Source organism: Bufo bufo, chromosome 1, assembly GCF_905171765.1.
Source record: "Bufo bufo chromosome 1, aBufBuf1.1, whole genome shotgun sequence".
In the NCBI taxonomy this organism is placed as follows: Eukaryota; Metazoa; Chordata; class Amphibia; order Anura; family Bufonidae; genus Bufo; species Bufo bufo.
In genome coordinates, this window is record NC_053389.1 from 68,903,308 (window position 1) to 68,926,614 (window position 23,307).

Here is a 23,307-nt window from a genome sequence, read left to right on the forward strand (position 1 = left end):
TCAATTAAAGTTATTTTAATAAAAGGTTTAGGCAATAAAGCAGTGAGTGAGCGGCAGGGCCGGAGTACAGTGACCGCACCGGCCCCGCCACATTTGCATGCCACCGGCCCCTCCTCCCTCCCCCCTCCCACAGGTTTAGCTCCGGTATATTAGGGCATCTGTGGATGCCACTATTATTGGGTGGGGGATCTGTGGGTGACACATATATAGCAGTGCCATCCACAGATCCCCCCATAACAGTGCCATCCACAGATCCCCCCATAACAGTGCAACCCACAGATCCCCCCCATAAGAGTGCCATCCACAGATCCCCCATAGTAGTGTCATGCACAGACCACCATTAGTTCAAAACCCACCAAAAGCACACCTTCTTGTTAAAAAAAATAATAAGAATTCTTATTTTCCTCCTCAAAAACCTAGGTGCGTCTTTTGGGCCGGTGCGTCTTATAGGGCGAAAAATACGGTAATTGGAAAGTTGTTATATTTGCCTAGTTAGGAACATAGAAAGAACTAAAAAATAACTCGGACAACCCCTTTAAGTCCATCAATTTCAACCAAGGGATAAGAGGGGGCGCGAATTTTAGAAAAGGGAGTGAGACCCAGATTTCTACTGTCTACACATTTTTATAAGCATTAATGTCATCTACTTTTAAGAATTTATCTAGCCCCCTGTATTTAAAGAATTTTTGGGGATTTGTTTTGCTCTCTTTTGCCACCTGCTGTTCATGTTGTATTTTTGTAGATTTTATCTCTTCTTTTTTTTTTTTTTACTGATTTTATTAAGCCCTTTATAAACTTTAAAGGCTACAGCTGACCCCTCAGATTTGTATATTTTAAATGCCCTTTTTTTTGTCATTTATTGCCCTTTTTACAGTAGCTGTAATCCATGAGGGGTTTAATTTAGCCTTTTATACTTGTTACCTACAGGAATACATTTTGCAGTGTAATTACTCAATTTGGATTTAAAGCGCTCCCATTTATCCTTAGGCTACTTTCACGCTAGATTCATAGAGTCATTAATAGTACAGTTATCTTTATATTTAGCAAATATGCGGTTATTTTTTAATCAATCAATCAATCAATCAATTACCCATGTCAGGGGTATATCATCTCTAATAGGCTTTTTTCCATAGTACATATCATATAAAATAAAAACATTTAGGGACAGGATTAGTTCCACAGTTACAATCATCGATGAAGTTTTCATTATTTAGTAAATCAAGTTTTTAATATTCAGTATACCTTGTATTACACTTTAACAATTTTTTTTATCTTTTACTATGTTTGACCATTTTAGGATGCAATATATGGACTAATATCAATATATTTGCGTGTCTATTCGTCTATCCATCTATTTATTTTATTTATTTATCTTAAATTTATATTGCATTAAAAACGCATGAGAGACACATAGTATCTGCAAAATTATTCCGGAGAGTGACTATCTGCCGATCCATTGGAATCCACTCCATATATTATGCCCTTCTGAGGTTATACCTCCCCGTAATACCAGCTTCGTTATAAAAAGGAAGCATCGGTATACTGTCTACCACTGAGGAAGGGGCCGTAGTCCCGAAATGAGTTTGGTGTTGATAAAAGACAGTATATGAACTCAAGACAGTACACACTTTATGGACATACCGCAAATCGAATTATTGGAATATATCAAGATAGCCACCTGACCATGATAGTGGATGATCATCCTTGATCATCCACTATCATGGTCAGGTGGCTATCTTGATATATTCAAGTGCAGTAAAGAAAAGAACGGCGATCCCAGCACACGTGGGACGCCGACCTGAGCGCATACTACCGAAACGACTGAGAGACATCTACAAGCCAGCACTATCCTACCAAGTCCATCGGAGGGTAACGTAGCCCTTGTGGCAAACATACAGATTAAGGCCTCCTGCACACGACCGTTTTTTTTTCCCCGTTTACTGGCCGTTTTTTGCGTTCCGTATACGGAACCATTCATTTCAATGGTTCCGCAAAAAAAACGGAATGTACTCCATATGCATTCCGTTTCTGTATTTCCGTTTTTCGGTTCCGTTTAAAGATAGAACATGTCCTATTATTGCCCGCAAATCACTTTCCGTGGCTCCATTCAAGTCAATGCATCCGTATGTCTTCCGTTTCCGTTCCGTTTTTTGCGGAACCATCTATTGAAAATGTTATGCCTAGCCCTATTTTATCTATGTAATTACTGTATACTGTATATGCCATACGGAAAAATGGAACGGAAAAACGGAACAGAAACGGAAACACAATGGAAACAAAAAACGGAACAACGGATCAGTGAAAAACAGACTGCAAAACACTGAAAAAGCCATACGGTCGTGTGCAGGAAGCTTAAGAGATTTATTGGTTTATGTGGCAGTATCTGCTGATGAATTATTATACCAAAACGGCATTCCTCACAATTTAACTGCGGTAATATACAGAGAGACCGCAAGAGAGGTCTGGACAGTACATGTATAACCCTGGTAATATAGTGAATTAAGAGGTATTGGTCTGTGAATGAGGACCACCAACCATTACCCTTATTAAAGGGGACTAATATACTGTATTTTAGGAGGATTTCAATATTAATTCTATTGCACTTTGGAGAACTATTATATTGCATTGCAGCGGGACCCGGCATTCATACGATTATTTGGAGGAATCCTAAATAGACACCTGTTTTCTCCTGCGGCTTTTTATTTTGCAAATCACCATTATTATTATCATTATCATTTATTATGTTATTTTTATTTCTATTTGTGTTATATTGTATACCATTGTTAGTTTATTGCATTACAATTATCCTCTGCTATTATCACTGGGGTGTTGCTCCAGGTGGAAACAGTGCTCAGCATAGCATCACGATCCTACCCCATATCAAGGGGAGAGCACGGATATCCGCGTGCACCATCTACACAGGGATTCACAGGAGGGTTTCCCTGAAATAGGGTATAAGTACTATATTGAGACCACAATCTAGTGTTTTATAAAGACCATATAGTCCTACTTTTTTCATTATAATAAACAAGATTTTATAAATGTATCAAAACTCCATTTGACTTCCTGATAATTTGAGTGCCCTCCAATTTTCATTTTTATTTGTTCTATACTTTCACGCTAGAGTTTTAGTTTTCCGGTATTGAGATCCGTCATAGGGGCTCAATACCGGAAAAAAACGCTTCAGTTTTGTCCCTATTCATTGTCAATGGGAACAAAATGTAAATGAACAGAATGGAAAGGTCCAAAATGTTTCCGTTCCGTTTAGTTACGTTCCCATACCGGAGAGCAAACCGCAGCACGTTGTAGTTTGCTTTCCATCCTGGGATGCGGAGCAAGACGGATCCGGCATGACCTTCAATGCAAGACAATGGGGACGGATCCGGCATGACCCCCAATGCAAGTCAATGGAGACAGATCCGTTTACTCTGCCACAATAGAAAACGGATCAGTCCCCCATTGACTTTTAATGGAGTTAATGACGGATCCGTCTTGGGTATGTTAAAGATAATACAACTTGCAGGAAAGTAGGAAAAAAAGAGAAAAAAAGAAAAAAAGGGAAAAAAAGAAAAAAAGGAAAAAAAGAGAAAAAGAGAAAAAAAGAAAAAAAGAAAAAAAGAGGAAAAAAAGAAAAAAAGAGAGAAAAATCATGTGACCGCACGGCGTCACCATCAAACACATGCCCAGAATAATAAAGACCAATCAGGAGCGAGATTCTACCCCCGCCCCCAAAAATCGTCATACAGAAGCCTGCCCAAGGAAAGACAACATCAGGGACCATTACGTCACTGTAAGACCGGTCCACCGGCATCACTGATAGGCCGGCCCCATTACATCACCTAGATCCCGCCCCCCTGACGTCACCCCGATGCCGGACCAATCAGAAAAACCTCCGCCCATCGACATCACCGATGGGCCGGCCCCATTACATCACCTAGACCCCGTCCCCCTGACGTCACCCCGATGCCGAACCAATCAGAAAAACCTCCGCCCAGGGTACGTCACTAGGAGGAGTAAAATAGAAGAATAGTATAACCCATAAGGCAAAACGATTGGCCATTTGAACCCAAGGGGAGTGTCAGTATCCTAGCGACCGAGCAATCTTTCACGCCCCCAACCTCCTCCCCACCCATGTGACTCGCACACATTGCGCTCAAACTGAGTGCATATAACAACTGGAAGTATCTTGTTTTAAATGTAATAATTTCTATTGTCCTGATGAAGGGGGATGTTTTGCCCCCGAAACGCGTAGACATTCTTTAATAAAAGATTACCTTTAATGGTACCTATTAGAGTAATGAGCTTTTCTTCCGCATCAGCGCCACCAAGAATGGTCTGAATTTTTTTCTACTTTCCTGCAAGTTTTTTCCAATCCTGATAACCGTTATTACGGCAAGGGATACAGACCAGGGGCAGCAGACGCAGCTTCCGCTTCTCCCGTGAACTGGACGGGTAATCATCCAGAAAAGCGATTCGGAGGCGTTGTGACCATTCACAACCCCATTCGGTAAGCATAATCAGTGCTGCTTTTTTTCATACCTAGTACTGTAAGTTTCTACACACGAGGCGCTGCCTCCTCTCTTCTTTTTCTCCCCCCTTTTATGTAAAGATAATACAACCGGATCCGTTCATAACGGATGCAGATGGTTGTATTATCAGTAACGGAAGCGTTTTTGCTGAACCTGGCCGGATCCAGCAAAAACACTGGTGTGAAAGTAGCCTTAGTATTATTATGTGATGATAGCTGCTCCCAGTCTATGCCCTGAAATGCTGTCCTCAACCTGGGGAAATTAGCCCAGCCAGAGTTTGCTTCTTATAGTTCAGGGGAAATATAATTATATTGTGGTCACTATTAAAGAGGACCTTTCACCTGTATAAACGATGTTAACTGAGTATGCTGACATGTAGAGCGGCGCCCGGGGATCTCACTGCACTTACTATTATCCCCGGGCGCCGCTCCGTTCTCCCGTTATAGGCTCCGGTACCTTTGCTTCTTTAGTTATAGTAGGCGGGTCTTCCCTTGTCCTGTGGGCGTCTCCTTCTCCCAGGCTGTGAGCTGTGCGCTGCGATTGGCCAGCGCTGCAGCCTAGGAGAAGGAGACGCCCACAGGACAAGGGAAGACCCGCCTACTATAACTTAAGAAGCAAAGGTACCGGAGCCTATAACGGGAGAACGGAGGGGCGCCCGGGGATAATAGTAAGTGCAGTGAGATCCCCGGGCGCCGCTCTATATGGCAGCATACTCAGTTAACATCGTTTATACAGGTGAAAGGTCCTCTTTAAGTTTCACGAACAGTAACATTTCCAACAACCAGAATTTCATGTAGTTTTAACCTCTTAGTGCTATTTGACGTGAATACTCGTCATGAAGCACTGTTACTTGGTACTCCATGACGAGTATACATGTCATGGCATTAAACTGTCACCATATCTGCAGACTAAGGGACGGAGCCTGATCAGGCTAAGTGTAAAGTCACAATACACTTCAGTACACTATATAGTGTACTGCAGTGCATTATAGAGGCATCAGACCCACTGGATCTTCAAGAACCAAGTGGGTCTGGGTCAAAAAAAAGTAAAAAAAAAAGTGAACAAAAAGTATAAAAAAAAGGAAAAATCTACCCATATTTTTCGCCCTATAAGATGCACCTGCCCATAAGACGCACCTAGGTTTTTGAGGAGGAAAATAAGAAAAAAATATTTTGAACCAAAAGGTGTGCTTTTGGTGGGTTTTGAACTAATGGTAGTCTGTGGATGACACTATTATGGGGGGATCTGTGGATTGCACTGTTATGGGGGATCTGTGGATTGCACTGTTATGGGTGATCTGTGGATGGCACTGCTATGGGGGATCTATGGATGGCACTGTTATGGGGGGATCTGTGGATGGCACTGTTATGGGGGAACTGTGGATGGCACTGTTATGGGGGCATCTGTGGATGGCACTGTTATGGGGGCATCTGTGGATGACACATACCGTATATAGCATCTTATGCAGTCACTGTACTCTATTACACCGGGCCCCGCACACACCAGTATTCATATGTAAACTGTAGGCAATCGATATGTAAACTGTAGGCAATCCATATGTAAACTGCAAGGTAGCGCAATCCACATAGTACTCACTATGAAACTCCCAGGCAGTAAAAATTTCATCACCCCTGGCCCTGGCAATCAAAGTAGAGAGGGCACGGCAGTTGCAGAGAGAGCAGAGTCTCATTTGCATATATTAAAATATTTTTCTCAGCAAATGAGACACCGGACTTAATAACCCCTATGAAGAGGCGCCGGCCGTAGAAAATGATAAATGAGCCGGCCTGCCGGCCCCTCCCCTTCCCCGCCCACGCCCTTTTTAAACCTGGTGTAAACGTGGAAAAGTCACAGACTGCGGAGTATATCATTTAGTAAATGACCCCCATTAGGTATCATGTCTGAAAATGTCTGAGCTATTCAAATATTTGTAAAAAATTGCTGTGCGGTGAACGCTGTAATGGAACAAAATTTAAAACACGTGATTCGCCATTTTTTTGTCATCTTGTTCCCCCCCCCAAAAAAAAACTGAATAGCACTGATCAAAAAGTCCTACATACCACATAAATGGTACCAATAAAAACTGCAGTTCGTTATGCAAAAAACAAGCCCTAATTTAGCTCTGTAGACCAAAATATAAAAAAGTTACGGCTGTATGAATATGGTGATGCGAAGAATTTTTTTTTTCAAAGGTTTTTATTTTTTTAAGTAATTAAACAAAATAGAAACTATACAAGTTTGGTATCGCCGTAATTGTATTGAGCTGCAGAATAATGATGTCATGTCATTTATAGTGCACAGTGAATGCTGTGATGTCAAAACCCCAAGAACCTTGGCAGTATTTTGTTTAGTTTTTTTCAAGTTAACCCCACAAAGATTTTTTTTCCCTGTTTTCTAATACAAGAATTGGTAAATTAAGTGGCAGCATTAAAAAAATATGCATCTCGCCCTGCAAAAAATAATGGAAAAATAAAAAAGTTATAGCTATTGAATTGTGGGGAAGAAAAATCAAAAAAGTTAAGGGGTTCAAGTCCAATATTTCTTGGTCATACGGATCTCAAGGATTAGAATGCAATCTGTTAAAACTTTATACAGTAAAGAGTTATAATATTTAAGTACTTTGAATTGGTCTATATTTGGGACTTTCGCCATGCCTGAAAAAAAGATAGTTTTAAAATTCATTGACCAGAACTCTCTGGGTTCATCGAGCTTCCAGCATTACCTTGAAATGAGAGACGCATCAGGGACTCCACGCTGTAATATAAGCTGCTATACACAGCCAGACAACACAGGCTCTCGTATAAATATCAGCTTCCAGGAGCAACATTTAACCCAGACCTGAAGAAGAAACCATAAGGTAAGGAAATAAGTGAACTCTTTTCTTTGGGTGTCAAGAGGGTGGTTTAAAGCTGATGTCCGGTCATCAAAACAGGATATATGGGCACCAGGGTCTCCTGTTACGGGAGGTAAAAAGTGTGGTGGGGTCGAGCAGCTCCTGATCTTAGCAAATTTTGGGTGGAACTGATCAGGATTTAGCAAATTTTTAATTAAAGAAAAAGCATCATCTGATGTGAAATTTCACATTTGTTTGAAAGGTGTTAAACTGTGTATAAAGGAACAGAACGTAACCTTTAATATTTCACTCTGTCCGCAGGTTACAAAGTAAAATGTTGGCTAAAGTGGTAACTCTCACTCTGATGTGCACCATTGCAGGTAGGTATATCGCTCCATATGCATAGTAGATACAATTATATGTTTTTAATTAACTGGTGTCTTAGCTTAAAGTGTATGTAATTCTTTGTTTTCTATTATTATATACAGATCAAATTCATCATATAAAATATTTTATATGGGCAATGATACAGAACTCAACATTCTCAGCTCACCTTCTCACAGCCATAGATCTACAATTCTACATAATAAAATTCTAGATATCTGCAGCCGACACTAGGGGGAGCTAAGGAGCAGACGGGAAATAGTATTATAGGCTAAACGGGACTAAATAGGGTAGGCTATAAAACAAAGTGGGCATATCATACGAATACAGTTTGGCCAGAATTATTTAATCGTATACAGAGCGCCATGTAACCTGATCTCTCAGTAAAAGCTGAAAAGCTATTCCCTCTCTGGAGAGGGAGATGGAAATTCTGAATTAGCGAGCAGCATATGAGGTTAGGAGGAAAGGAGCCCGATAAGAAGAAAAAAACGCATATTTTTAAACTATAAAAATAAATATTACAACTTTTCTTACCTTCACTTGTAATGCTGGTTTTTGGAAAGTTGTTTTATAATCGGAGGTACACTTTAAAGGGGTTGTCCGGACTGATGGCTTATATCCTTAGCATAGGTCATAAATAGATCGGCAGGAGTCCGACACCCGGTGTTCCCCCCGATCAGCTGTTTGAGGAGACGGCGTGCACATGTTCCATCTCCCTTCTCTCTTCCTGTCCACTGCTGCTGTCTATGGTCTTTGCCATGGACAGCAGCAGCTAACAGGAAGAGAGAAGGGAGGCGGCACATGCTCACTGAAATTGATGACCTATGCTGGACAACCCCTTTAATCATAATTAAATATGATTATATTTTTTCTTAGGTACTCTAGGCGACTTGAACGCTAACATGCTGACTGATGCCTTCTTGTCTTACTTGGACCAGTCGACTGTCAGCACCAAGGACAGCAGCGCCTCACAAGTCCAGCTGTATGACTTCAGCAGGCTAGTGAAGTAAGTGATCCGGAAGTTACTCCGCGGCAGAATGCTGACAATGAGGAGGGTATTAGTGATCTAGCTAGTATTATATATACTGTAGAATGAATGCATCTTGTGATAGCTTTATTAGACCTTTTTCTGTCCTTTATATATTTTTTTTACATTTGCTGGCATGGGGATTTTTGAAAGGGGGTTTCCAAGAGCCTTGGTGCTCACAATGGGGACTGTTAAATGGACTTTGCCAACTTTCTATATAACTTACATCATACACTTTACATGGGTTGGTTTCAGGGTCAGTCATGGTATTTGTCATACTCTGGTGGTCCAGAGTAGATGATACCTAATCGTGATCTAAGGTGAAGAAGGAGTATTGATATACATTATTCATGGTGGGTACGGGTTTAGGCTACTTTCACACTCACGTTTGGCGCGGATGCGTCATGGATCTGCACAGACGGATCCGTTCAGATAATACAACCGTCTGCATCCGTTCAGAACGGATCCGTTTGTATTATCTTTAACATAGCCGAGACGGATCCGTCTTGAACACCATTGAAAGTCAACGGAGGACGGATCAGTTTACTATTGTGTCATAGAAAACGGATTTGTCCCCATTGACTTACATTGTGTGTCAGGACGGATCCGTTTGGCTCAGTTTCGTCAGACGGACACCAAAACGCTGCAAGCAGCATTTTGTTGTCCAACTCCGAAGCGAAATGGAGACGGAACGGAGGCAAACTGAGGTATTCTGAGCGGATCCTTTTCCGTTCAGAATGCATTAGGGCAAAACAAATCCGTTTTGGACCGCTTGTGAGAGCCCTGAACGGATCTCACAAACGGAAAGCCAAAACGCCAGTGTGAAAGTAGCCTAATATTTATTATCTCTGGATGCAGGGGCGTAGCTAGAAATGCATGGGCCCCATAGCAAAAAATAATTTTATGGCCCCCCCCCGTGCCATCCACAGATCCCCCTCCCCTAAACAGTGCCATCCACAGATCCCCCTCCCCTAAACAGTGCCATCCACAGATCCCCCTCCCCTAAACAGTGCCATCCACAGATCCCCCTCCCCTAAACAGTGCCATCCACAGATCCCCCTCCCCTAAACAGTGCCATCCACTGATCCCCCTCCCCTAAACAATGCCATTCACAGATCTCCCTCCCCTAAATAGTGCCATCCACAGATCCCCCTCCCCTAAATAGTGCCATCCACAGATCCCCCTCCCCTAAACAGTGCCATCCACAGATCCCCCTCCCCTAAACAGTGCCATCCACAGATCCCCCTCCCATAAACAGTGCCATCCACAGATCCCCCTCCCCTAAACAGTGCCATCCACAGATCCCCCTCCCCTAAACAGTGCCATCCACAGATCCCCCTCCCCTAAACAATGCCATCCACAGATCCCCCTCCCCTAAATAGTGCCATCCACAGATCCCCCTCCCCTAAATAGTGCCATCCACAGATCCCTCTCCCCTAAACAGTGCCATCCACAGATCCCCCTCCCCTAAATAGTGCCATCCACAGATCCCCCTCCCCTAAATAGTGCCATCCACAGATCCCCCTCCCCTAAACAGTGCCATCCACAGATCCCTCTCCCCTAAACAGTGCCATCCACAGATCCCCCTCCCCTAAATAGTGCCATTCACAGATCCCCCTCCCCTAAACAGTGCCATCCACAGATCCCCCTCCCCTAAACAGTGCCATCCACAGATCCCCCTCCCCTAAACAGTGCCATCCACAGATCCCCCTCCCCTAAATAGTGCCATCCACAGATCCCCCTCCCCGACGCTCACAGGAGCACATTTATAAACTAATTAGTAACTTGAACTTTAATCATTGACATTGCTGAATGCTGATCTCTTTACTTGCATTGGATACCTTACTCTGTTTTAGCTCTGGTAACGGTACAGCAGGCAGTGCGGGCGGGCGGCGCTCACTCACTGACGTCACGCGCCTGCGCCGCCTAGTGGGAGGAGCAGGCGTGTGACGTCAGTGAGTGAGCGCCGCCCCCCGCACTGCCTGCTGTTACCGTTACCGGAGCTAAGACAGAGTAAGATATCCAATGCAAGTAAAGAGATCAGCATTCAGCAATGTCAATGATTAAAGTTCAAGTTACTAATTAGTTTATAAATGTGCTCCTGTGAGCGGCGTGGCCCTGCATATTCTAACCCCCAGGCAAGCGTCCCTGTCACCATGGGAATGCCTGGGGGTTAGAATATACCATTGGATTTGAGTTTTCACGCTCTCACTGAGAGCGTGAAAACTCAGATCCGATGGTATATTCTAACCCCCAGGCAAGCGTCCCCGTCACCATGGGAACGCCTGGGGGTTAGAATATGATCGGATCTTCCTTACTCAGTGGCCTGGCTGGAGCCTCCCCAGCCTCTGTGTCGGCCCGGCCCTGCGTGTCCTGACTCCTTCCCAGCCAAGCCTGAGCCACGGACCGCCCGCGCCCCGCGCGATTCAGGCCTGGCTGCTGTTTGTAGTGTGTGTAAAAAAAATAAAAAATCAACAGAAGGCGGCCCGGACGGGCCCCCAGTGGTGTAGGGCCCCATAGCCACTGCTATGGTTGCTATGGCGATCCCTACGGACTGGATGTGTATTTTGCTTGAGTGGTCAGCGCTTAAAGCAGTTGTCTCACTTCAGCAAATGGCATTTATCATGTAGAGAAAGTTAATACAAGGCACTTACTAATGTATTGTGATTGTCCATATTGCCTCCTTTGCTGGCTTCTCTCATTTTTCCATTAGGTTATACACTGCTCTTTTCCATAGTTATGACCACCCTGTAATCCAGCAGTGGTGGTCGTGCTTACACTATATACGAATAGGCGCCTGCCTCTATGGTGGCTGGGAATGTGGGAGCGCAGATATGCACGCATGTACAGTAGCTCCCGTCCCGGCCACCTTGTATCTGCGCTGCAGCGGTGGTCATAACCTCTGCAAACGATCCGTGTACAATAGGATGGAAAAATGAATGCAGCCGGCAAAGGAGGCAATATGGACAATCACAACACATTAGTAAGTGCCTGGTATTAACTTTCTCTACATGATAAATGCCATTTGCTGAAGTGAGACAAAACCTTTAACTATTTATTGTAACTAGATTCTATTGTATTATTATATTGGTGCAGGAGTCAGTGGTGGTCTTGGGCAGGAAAGTGTACCTATAATTCAGCTGGATTCTTACAATGGTTGGTGCTATGTTTTCTTTTCAATTTTTTATAAGGTGATCCGAATCCCCTGATTCTCTTCACACATCTATAGTGTAACATGATGAAATTAGGGATCCGTCTCACAAATGCATTGCAATACCGTATCCGTCTCTCGGATCCGGTATTTATTCTTTTTACGTTTTTAAAGGTCTGCGCATGCGCAGACTGGAAGACCGAATCCATCAATGTGGCACTAATACATTCCAATGGAAAAAAATGCTGGAACCGGCATTCCGGCAAGTGTTCAGGATTTTTGGCCGGAGAGAAAAATGCACCATGCTGTGTTTTTTTCTCCGTCCAAATACCGTAAAAGGACTGAACTGAAGACATCCTGAATGGATTGCTCTCCATTCAGAATGCATTAGGATAAAACTGATCAGTTTTTTTGCCGGTATTGAGCCCCTAGGATGGAACTCAGTGCCGGAAAACTTTGAGGCAAGTGTGAAAGTACCCTAAATTTGTTAGAAATATCAGAATTTCATTTTTTTTACATTAATCATGTGATAACCCTTTTAAACGCCATGATGAATAGTAATACGTTTAGGTCATCATTTTTAAAGTAGTGGACAATCCCTTCAAAGGGGTATTCAAGCTCCATTATTTTTTACTTTACAAAAGGATGATAGTTGTATAAAATAACAAAGGGAGTACATGTATTACTCATATTACCAGCCCCTTCCACTCCCATTGGGTCCTGCTCCGATCTCCGGCAATGTCATGGCGTGCCAATGATTGACCGCAGTTATATGTCTTGTCGATACAACATCACTGGAGCTTGATGAACCAAGGCCCATGGTGGACCAGGGAAGTGCCAGCGTGGGAGTGCCAGGGGATTGTTAAAGGCTATGTACACCTTTGGAGGCAATTTTTGTTTATGATTGCATTTTACTCATTTTGGCTAAAAATCATACTTTCAATTGGCTTTTAATAAAAATATTGAGCCTTTCAGTCACAAATGGTTAACTGTTATTCTAGCTCTGTGACTGGTAAAATCACAGAATAGAGTGGCCTACCTGGGATGAAATGCTCAAACCCCAAATACTGTAGCGTATTTTTAACCGGGGGAGCAGATCCTCCACATGTGATCCATTGCTAACGGCAATCCCCAGCAAAAATGCATACAATGGAGGATGCCGACAGCGGACCACATGTACCTCAAAAACATCCTACACAAGATTAAATAATGTCTGGATGAAAATATAGGAGTAAATAGATCACTGGAAATGGTGCACCACAATAGTATGCAACTGACAATACAAGGCTAAACCCTCACACTGATGTTAAAAAATGAGATTTTTAACATCAGTGTGAGGGTTTAGCCTTGTATTGTCAGTTGCATACTATTGTGGTGCACCATTTCAAGTGATCTGTGTGACTGGTACTTTCACTTTGCGTGGTCATCTAATAAACCTTCTCTTTAAACTACATAGAGGTCATAAACACTTATTTAAGCCCATTCTTATCAGTAAGATAAGGACTGAGCTATAATGAATGTTTAGGTCAGAGAGCAGAGATAAGGAGTCTATCTGCTCCTGGTCTGACGGAAAAGACCAAAAATCCACAGGCAGCTAGTAGAGCATGTCAGCTCTGTACAGAAAAAAGGACTCCACATTTTCAATAAAGACCAAGTGAAAAATTATTTTTAGCTCAAAATAAGTACAATGCAATAATACAAAAAATTTCCCCCAAAGGTGTACATAGCCTTTAAGGTGTCGTACCTTTTATTATTTTATGCATTTATGAGCTGTCTGTAAAAAATCATTTACAATACAGCAGCACTGATTACGTTGTAGATATGGTTCTTATTAAGTCCAGCAGCCATAACAGCTGCATTTGGATTATACCCTTTTATGCAAAAAAAATTCTCAGGGATTTTACACCCCTATATGGATTTCAAGCACTTTTATAAGAAGTTACTAACATCCTTATGCATTCAATTTTAGCAGTGCTCTACAACTGGATGAGGACAAAAGCGTGAATGCAGAACTACTAAACAAGGTCTCATTTTTTGCTAAAGCGATCTATACTCAAGCGACAAAAGACTCTGAGAAACTCCAATTAGAGTTGGAACAGCTGAAGATCAAACTTTCCCCATATTCAGAAGAGGTGACAAAGCTGTTGAGCAAGAACACAAAAGATCTGGCGATAACGCTTAATCCCTACACTGAGGAGCTCCAGACTGAAGTAGAAAAAATCATGCTGGAATTTATCAAAAAGCTAAAAAATATAAATTTAGACTTGATCAGTGATAGTACGAAGGTGCCATTGGTCTTGTACTCACAAACACTAGATGCTAAAATGGCAGAGTGTCTTAACGCACTGAGGAACGCGGTAGGAACATGTACCGAGAGGGTGAAGGAGAAGATAGATCTTCAGGTTCTGGCCTTGTATGAAAGTCTTTCTCCTTTTGCGGAAGATATGCAAGATGCTTTGAGGAAAGAAATGGAGAACCTGAACTTTTCCATGAAAAAGACTGTTTTCTTGATTGAGAATAAAATCCTAGAGAGCCTTGTACTGCTGGAGAAGCAAATCACGCTCTGTACCAGTCTCCTAAAAGAGAAGAATAGTCTATTCTTTGGAAATGTAAGAAAGTCACTAGCATTGTGCCTGTTTGATATGAGCCAGAAGATCAAAGCATTTAAAGCTGTGGTGACCCTCTATAGAAATGCTCTTACCAAGTCAGTTGTGTTGCGTGTTGACAACATGAAAAACAAGCTTGGGGGGTCTGCAGCCGTGAGTCTGCAAGACCAAAAAGATTACCTGGAAAAGAATATCTTTGACAAGATCAGTGACCTCTTAAATAGCACCTTACTGACTACGGCGACAGGAACTATTGAAGAGTGAAAGCATAAACTCTACCCGCAGCGCTATAAAGCCAACCTAAAATATATTCTTATAGAAGAAAGCATAAAACAAGTACTATCTAGCTAAAGGGGTTTTCCGATATTCTGTTATTGAGGACCTATCCTGAGGATAGATCATCAATGTCAGATCGGAGAGGTCCGACATCCAGTACCCCCGCTAATCAGCTGTTCCTTACACCTCACCAAGCACAGCATCGTCCGTTGGATAGCGGCTGTGCTTGGTATCGCGGCTCCGCCTATTTACTTGAATGGGAGTGAGCTGCGCCTAGGCCATGTGACCAATGAATGTGACATCACTGGCCTATCCTGAGGATAGGTCATTAATATCAAAATCTCAGACAACCCCTTTAATATAGTTCATACAGGGTTTTAGCAAAGGTGAAGGGGCTGGTAGGACAAGCACCCATAGGTTGCTGGGTGGCAATATACCACTCTAACTTAGGCAGGTTATTTAGATGTGACAAGTGACAGCTCTCTTTAATAAGAAGAGTACAGCTTTGCTTTGAAATATATATATATATTTAGCATATACACCATGTAAGTATAAGTATACATGTATAAATACAGTAAGTAAGGATCACGGGATCGTTCTTCAGTGCTTTCTCAAACAATACAGGTGAAACTCGAAAAATTTGAATATCGTGCAAAAATTATTTTATTTCAGAAATGCAACTTAAAATTTGAATATTGTGAAAAGGCTCAATATTCTAGGCTCAAAGTGTCACACTCTAGTCAGCTAATTAATCCATACCCCCCAAGCAAAGGGTATCTCAAAATAGGGGTTTCATAAGCTGTAAGCCATAATCATCCAAATTATAACAAATAAAGGCTTGAAATATCTCGCTTTGCATGAAATGAGTCTCATATGTTAGTTTCACCTTTTAGGTTGCATTACTGAAATAAATTAACTTTGCACGATATTCCAATTTTTTAAGTTTCACCTGTACTGTAGGTCAAAGCACTTGAAATGAAGAAAAAAATCCAGTTTCCGATAAAAGGAGCAACCTTTATTTTTCAGCGATTAAAATCCCAAATACACAAGGTACATTCGTCTACGCGTTTCAGATAACGATGTGAGGATCCTGACTCACATCATGGTCCGAAACGCGTAGACAAATGTACCTTGTGAATTTTGGATTTTAATCGCTGAAAAATAAAGGTTGCTCCTTTTATCGGAAGCTGTATTTTTTCTTCATTTCAAATTGTTTCCTATGCTGTGCCTCAGGCATTTCCGTGCATCCGAAGTGAGCAGGAGGTGAGTGCTGTGACAACCCTTTTCTTTTATTGTACAATAGGTCAAAGCAGGCTTGGACTGGCCCACAGGGGAACAGGTGAATTGCCCGGTGGGCCCCTGAGCAAGATGGGCCCCTAGTCTCCCACATGGCACCGCATACTGAGTGCAATACATACAGATAGGCAGCATACAGCTCTCAAACAGCCTTTGCATACATATAAAAATTGGGTAGATTATTTAAAGAGGACCTTTCATGCGATTTTATTAAGGGAGATATATACCTGTACTTGCAGGGTACCACCGCTGATGCTGCCACCCTGCTTGATTTTTTAAAATATGCCTCCTATGCCCAGCTGTGCCCCGCCAGATTTTTCCCGCTCAGTATGCTAATACTGAGCATCGGAGCAATGGGGAGGAGACGCAGTCTTTCTCTGTGGGAGTTTCCTTCTCCCTGGCTGTAGCGCTGTCCAATCGCAGCGCAGAGCGTCACAGCCAGGGAGGTTTTTTTCTCTATGGCTGTGACGCTCTGCGCTGCGATTGGACAGCTCTACAGCCAAGGTAGAAGGAGACGCCCACGGAAAAAGACTGCGTCTCCTCCCCATTGCTCCGATGCTCAGTATTAGCATACTGAGCGGGGGAAATCCGGTGGGGCACAGCGGGGCATAGAAGGCATATTTTAAAAAATCAAGCATGGTGGCAGCATCAGTAGGGGGTACCCCGCAAGTACAGGTATATATCTCCCTTAATAAAATTTTATGAAAGGTCCTCTTTAACAAACTAATCAGTTTATTACTAGATGCATCAGGCGGCTGATGATGACTTCTGGGTATAGAGGCTGGCCAGACAATATCCTCTTTCCCACCTTCTTGAATTTGGACCCCCATAATCAGTCATCTTGCTGCTGCCTGTCGCTATGTGAGCATTTGATTCTGGCTTATATAACTAGAGGGCCCCAGCCCAGGGCAACGAGATACTGATAGGGCCTACGGAACAGAACAGTCTGAGGCACAGGCTAGGCAGTGGACTACTACTGAGAAAAATGTGTTTGCCACAGTTTTAGGGATTTTGGAATTGGGGTTCAGGAATTGGGGCCTCCAGAAAGTATTCTACTGGTTGGCCTAAGCCCCCCAGTCCAACAGATCATCTAAAGGATCTTGGCTGCTGGGACAAGGTTTGCATGCCTATTATCCTACCTATTCATACAATAGCTGCATACTCCATGGATTTACACTATCACAGCTGTAGATGTTGTCCACAGTTCTTAGAGACCAACTTCCTGGACAATATATAATACAATCTGTGATCAGATTATTAAATAAACTTTAAAAAAAAAGGAAATCACTTAAAGTCCAACCTTGAGCACTTGTTTGTTTCTTACTAAATACAAATTTGGCGCTAATGAACCTCTTAATAAAAACTAAAAATAACCATATTCTTGATTCAGAGCTTCAAAACCTCCACATTAAAAATGAATGATACAACTCTGGCTAAACAGTATGCAGTGAGCTCTCACACTCCCCTTAGTGGTAGTTGCAGACAGACAGAATGTTATATTTAAAGAGTAACTAACTTTTCAAAAAACTTCTGATGTGTCATACATACCAAAAGTTTAGATCGGTGGAGGTCTGAGTGCTGAGACACCTGCAGACCCTTAGGATGAGAGGAGAGAAGCCCTCTCCTCACTGCTGAGGACGTAACCGCCACAGGCCTATAGACTTCTATAGAGCCCGTCCTATGCACGTGCTTCTCTCCCCTCATTGTAGAGGTCGATATGGGTCTCAGCGCTCAGACTCCCACCGATTAAAACTTTTGATATGACTCTATGACATATCAAAAGTTTTTTGAAAAGTTTGTGTCCCTTTAAACTCAGCGTCTCTGCAGGGAATTTGGAGCTCTGTATCAGAACGATTGATCTCCAGCTCCTATAAGACATTAAGAAATGAATAAGCACAGGATCGACCTGAAAATGGCATAGTGTTGAGGTGGAGAGTCACAACTTTGTCAGCGCCTGTCCTATTCACTCTGCTATATAACATCTAATGCTGCAAATGATAGTAACCCTTTATTCAGAATTGTTCATTCCCAGAAAAAGTCTGTCTGCATTTATCCTCAGAATCTGAAATGTTTATAAAGGTTCCCCGGGATTTACATATTGATGACCTGTCCTCAGGAATATCTGCGGTGGTCAAACACTTGGCTACACCCCACGAAGCCGCTGTGCTCCAGTGAGCAGTCACAAGACCTATGTACAGCTCAGTCCCAATCAAGGAAGTGGGCCTTGGATGCAATATCAATGGGACCCCTGCCGATCTGCTGTTTGCTGAGCACAGCAGCTTCCTTGCAGCTTGCCAAGCATTGTATAGCGGCTGTGCTTGAATGGGTCTGAGCTGTGCCTAGGCCACGTGACACATGCCTAGGAAGAAGCCTAAGTGCTCACAGAGTGCCACGGCCTCTTCATATAACGGATCGCCGGTGGTCCCGGAAATCCTGAGGATAGATCATCAATATGAAAATCCCGGAGAATCCCGTTAAAGCTATTTGTAGCCAAAAAGTAGTAGTTACATTCTCCCAGGAATGATACATTTAACCTTCTATCATTATGTATTCTATTTTATATAATCAGTTGTCATCTGAAATAACTTTGAAACTTTCAAATAAAGCTTTCTGCAATGAATATCCACGTAGGCTTATTATGTATATTTTTCCATAGCAAAATACATAGTTTTAGGTTGTGCAGAGGTTGTGGTTGACCCTGGGGGACCCAAATGACCCTCTGACACATAAGACACCAGCAGTTTTATAAAAGAGTTGTAAAAAGAGCTGTGTTACTGTACAACTTCAATTTAGTCTATGCACATAGATTGCAGACCGTGTAAACTCACTGCACCCAATTCCATGTGCTGGTTAGGGGATGGGTCATGGTGCAGATATTACAGACAGCATCAAGTTACAGTTTACAGAGGATAGGTCATCAGTTAAAGAGTCTCGGAAAAGCCCTTTAAAGGGAGTCTGTCACCTGAGCCTTTTAGACCGCTCAGATCAGGTTATAGACTCCCTTGCCCTCATTACAATGGTACCTTTATTTGTTCTGTTCCTCACCGAGATCTTCAAAAAATGACTTTTTAAACTTATGCTAATGAGCTTCGGCAAGTGCCCAGGGGCGGCGTTACTGCAGCAAGTGCCCAGGCCCCTCGGGGATGTGCCCAGAAAACCACACCTCTTTCACCCTTCTGGCCCTCCCTCGCTTCCTATTATTACCTCCTCCTCTCCCTCCCAGATCTCGCGCCTGCGCGGCCGGCACAAGCGCAGTCTAACTACCTGTTCCTCTGCCCTCAATGGGCACAGCAGTGCGCAGGTGCGGGACAAGTGTGTAGCGGCGCAGGCGCAAGATCTGGGAGGGAGAGGAGGAGGTAATAATAGGAAACAAGGGCGGGCCAGAAGGGTGAAAGAGGTGTGGTTTTCTGGGCACATCGCCGAGGGGCCTGGGCACTTGCTGCAGTAACGCCGCCCCTGGGCACTTGCCGAAGCTCATTAGCATAAGTTTAAAAAGTAATTTTTTGAAGATCTCGGCGAGGGACAGAACAAATAAAGGTACCATTGTAATGAGGGCAAGGGAGTCTATAACCTGATATAAGCGGTCTAAAAAGCTCAGATTAGGTGACATACTCCCTTTAAAAGGCATATGTTAGCAGAATCAACCCTATTAAACCAGGCATAATAACTGGCAGGGCTGACCCTAGTCCCGATGAAAAGCATACCTTTGTTATGCAGATCAAATGTGCAGTTAAGTGCATCAAGGGCGGACCCAAGACACTCTGTGCACCATAGCTCCCCTAGTTTTCTCTGCCAGCCCCTCCTCTTCTTTTGGATTGGATTGGCATGGCCAGGTTTCTGCATTGTCAACTTCTCTAACCATGCTCTTTGTACACTTAACCCTTACGCTTCCAGCACTGTACATGTACAAGGTTTTTAAATCTGGCAACCGCAGGCATTTAACCCTTTAGCTACCATGGTTAAGTGTGACCACGGCATCTAAATGTCGAAACACCTGGAAGTGACAACTTCCGTGTTAAGAGAGGCTCCCCCGTGCGGTGATCGGGGAAGCCAGTGCTTCATTCTAATATGCTGAGAGACCCAGAATATATGATCTGCAGTTCCTATGTTGGCCTGCAGGTAACAGGTCAACACAGAATAACAGCAAATTGAGTTTATACGGCTATTTCCGTAAGCCCCATAGAAGTGAATTGAGTGGTGGCCGTGCTTGCGTGGTGTGCTTCCCAATCATTTCAATGGGAGTTCCGAAAATAACTGAGCACACTGCATAGGAATGAATGGAGGGCGACACAAAATCAAGTTATAATATATGCATATGAGCCTCTAGGAGCTGTTACTAGGACCAGATGTGATTACTTTTTCACTGCCTGGCCCTCTCAATCAAAGTGCAGAGAGCGCGGCAGTTGCAGAGACTGACAGCTGAGGCTCTAGGTGTAATGGTAACGCCCCTGTTGCTCCTAGAGGCTAATTTGCATATATTAAAATATAATTTTTCTCAGTAATGCGGGCACATATGAACGTGGGACCAACACAGATGCCTTCAGCTGCCAAGTTACATGTAGCAGGTTAGCCAGTTTCATGGGTACAAATCTGCTGACAGGTGCCCTTTAAGGACATGGATAATTTAGTTGAATTCACGTGGTCTGAAAGATCTTTGAATCCCGACATCATCCAACTGTGATAATAGCATTGGTCAGAAGATGTCAGTATAACCACAGAATTGTTTACAATGCACACAGTTACATTATACATTATGATATTTTAGTACTATATATTGTGACACAGTGAGAGATTTGGTCTGGGAAAACAGGTATTTTCCTCCCAGCATGTGCTGCTGGGCTGATTTACAGCCAGGTGAGGTCAAATACCTGACTTAATTTTAAGTGCCGGTCCGGGTTTTGGCAGCACCTGGCTGTCCTTAAATAGGCAGCTGGGCTCAGAAGCCATGTCTCAGTGTTGGGATCTGGGAGCCTTGTGTCTGGATGAAGGCTTGCTACCTGTTTAGCGTGAAAACAGGTTAGTGCTGCTATCAGCAAGGACTCTTTGAGGCAGAATTGCCGCATGGTGTGAATTACCACCAACATCGCAAGGTGACTTTTGGTTTGAATATGACTGCTTGTTTTGTCACTTGCCTGTAGTGGGAATAAAACACTGAACTGTTTGATCCAAAGAACTTGCTGTTGCCTCTATACTGCATCCGCTAATCCTGTCTACCAGAGTGAAACCCCACAATTGGTGGAGGATGAGGGAAAGAGCAGTGCCAGTGCCCACCACTCATATCGGGTGGCACAGTACCTTGCAGATAAAAAAGTCATTAAATTTTTTCTCTGCAATATAATTGCAGTTGCCTGCCAGTGAGTGTCAGGCCCACAGACTGTACTGTGCCCACTGCCCACCACTCATATAGGGTGGCACAGTACCTTGCAGATAAAAAAGTCATACATTTTTTACCCTTTAATATAATTGCAGTTGCCTGCCAGTGTGTGTCAGGCCCACTGACTGTACTGTGCCCACCACTCATATCAGATGGCACAGTACCTTGCAAATAAAAAAGTCATTTAATTTTTACCCTTTAATATAATTGCAGTTGCCTGCCAGTGTGTGTCAGGCCCACTGACTGTACTGTGCCCACTGCCAGTGCCCACCACTCATATCAGATGGCACAGTACCTTGCAAATAAAAAAGTCATTTAATTTTTACCCTTTAATATAATTGCAGTTGCCTGCCAGTGTGTGTCAGGCCCACAGACTGTACTGTGCCCACTGCCCACCACTCATATAGGGTGGCACAGTACATTGCACGGTGCACGCGCAGTGCCCCAAATTGGAAGTAAGAGGACTGACCAACCATCTTTTTCCATCTCCCGGTTCCTAAAATCTATTCCATACACCGGCCCCTGGACAAAACAGAGATTAAACTGGTAAGAATAGATTTTTTTAATTTAAAAAAAAGAGGACAGCCTCTGCGGAGCTGGGTATTTTTTGCCCGCGTTACTGAACGCTCATGCACAATGGCTGTAGGCTCATGCGTCCTTTTGCGGAGGTGACAAACCTGGTCAGTCAAACCCAAGGCAACATCATCGACCTCATCCCATATGCGTTTTTTCCGGAGCGTGCCCTGCGAAGAGTGCTGGATCAGGACGTAGATGAGCAGGAAGAGGAAGAGTTGTGGTCACCATCACCACCAGAAGCAGCCTTGTCGTCGTCGATTGCTGGACCTGCGGCAACGCAGAGAGAGGAGTCTGAAGAAGAGGAGTCAGAGGAGAAAGGTGGCTTTGAGGAGGTGGAAGACCAACGACAGCAGGCATCCCAGGGGGCTTGTTGTCACCTTTCGGGGACCCTTGGTGTTGTACGTGGCTGGGTGGAGGAAGAGACCTTCAATGACGTCAGTGAGGACAAGGAACGGGACATGGATAGCTTGGTATCCAACCTTGTGCAAATGGGGAGTTTGCGGTTGTGCAAATGGACTGTTTGCGGTTGTTTGCGATGTGTTACATGGGGAGTTTGGTCTGTCAGAGTTTGGTCTGTCACTGTGAAGCGGGCGTAACCCTTACACTACCTGATCGATACATCATACCTGATCGTATACACACACTGGATGTTTTAAAGCACGTTATTCCAAACAATTTAGGAATGTTAGGTGATTTATGCCCTTTATGGATTAAAACCTGACTCTGCGTCAACTATGTAATTTTCCATGGGAGTTTTGCCATGTATCCCCCTCCGGCATGCCACAGTCCAGCTGTTAGTCCCCTTGAAACAACTTTTTCATCACTATTGCGGCCAGAAAGAGTCCCTGTGGGTTTTAAAATTCGCCTGCCTATTGAAGTCTATGGCGGTTCGCCCGTTCGCGAACATTTGTGGAAATTCGCGTTCGCGAATGGAAAATTTTATGTTCGCAATATCTCTAGTGTAGAGGTATTGTGTGGCACAGTGTATGCTATATGTGTATAACATAAACATACTCCACATGAAAACTTACAGTTACTTGGCTTGGCCCTTGGGGATCTCGGACACCACTTCAACACTTTGGCCGGGGGCTCGGTGGAGCTGATGTTGTGTTTTATCCTAATGAGAAAGATTTCATAATAAGGATTTGGAGAATGGGCAGAGGGATAGCAGAGCAGGGAGAGGCTGGTGCTGCTACTAGGGGGTCATACCATGGGGGAGTAATAAAGCCCACAATAATGCCCCCCCCAGTAGAAA

General features: G+C 43.5%; 1 protein-coding gene across 1 annotated transcript; it reads left to right on the forward strand.

The window, feature by feature from the left end:
• Nucleotides 1-3,868: 3,868 nt before the first annotated feature.
• LOC120988794 (apolipoprotein A-IV-like) lies at nucleotides 3,869-22,855 on the forward strand (the record flags this gene model as incomplete). The annotated part of the gene is made up of 6 exons (XM_040416544.1): nucleotides 3,869-3,996; nucleotides 7,684-7,742; nucleotides 8,623-8,752; nucleotides 13,894-14,770; nucleotides 22,337-22,370; nucleotides 22,839-22,855. Coding segments are annotated over exons 1-6 (1,245 nt in total), but the record flags the coding sequence as incomplete, so codon positions are not given.
• Between the last annotated feature and the right edge of the window lie 452 nt (nucleotides 22,856-23,307).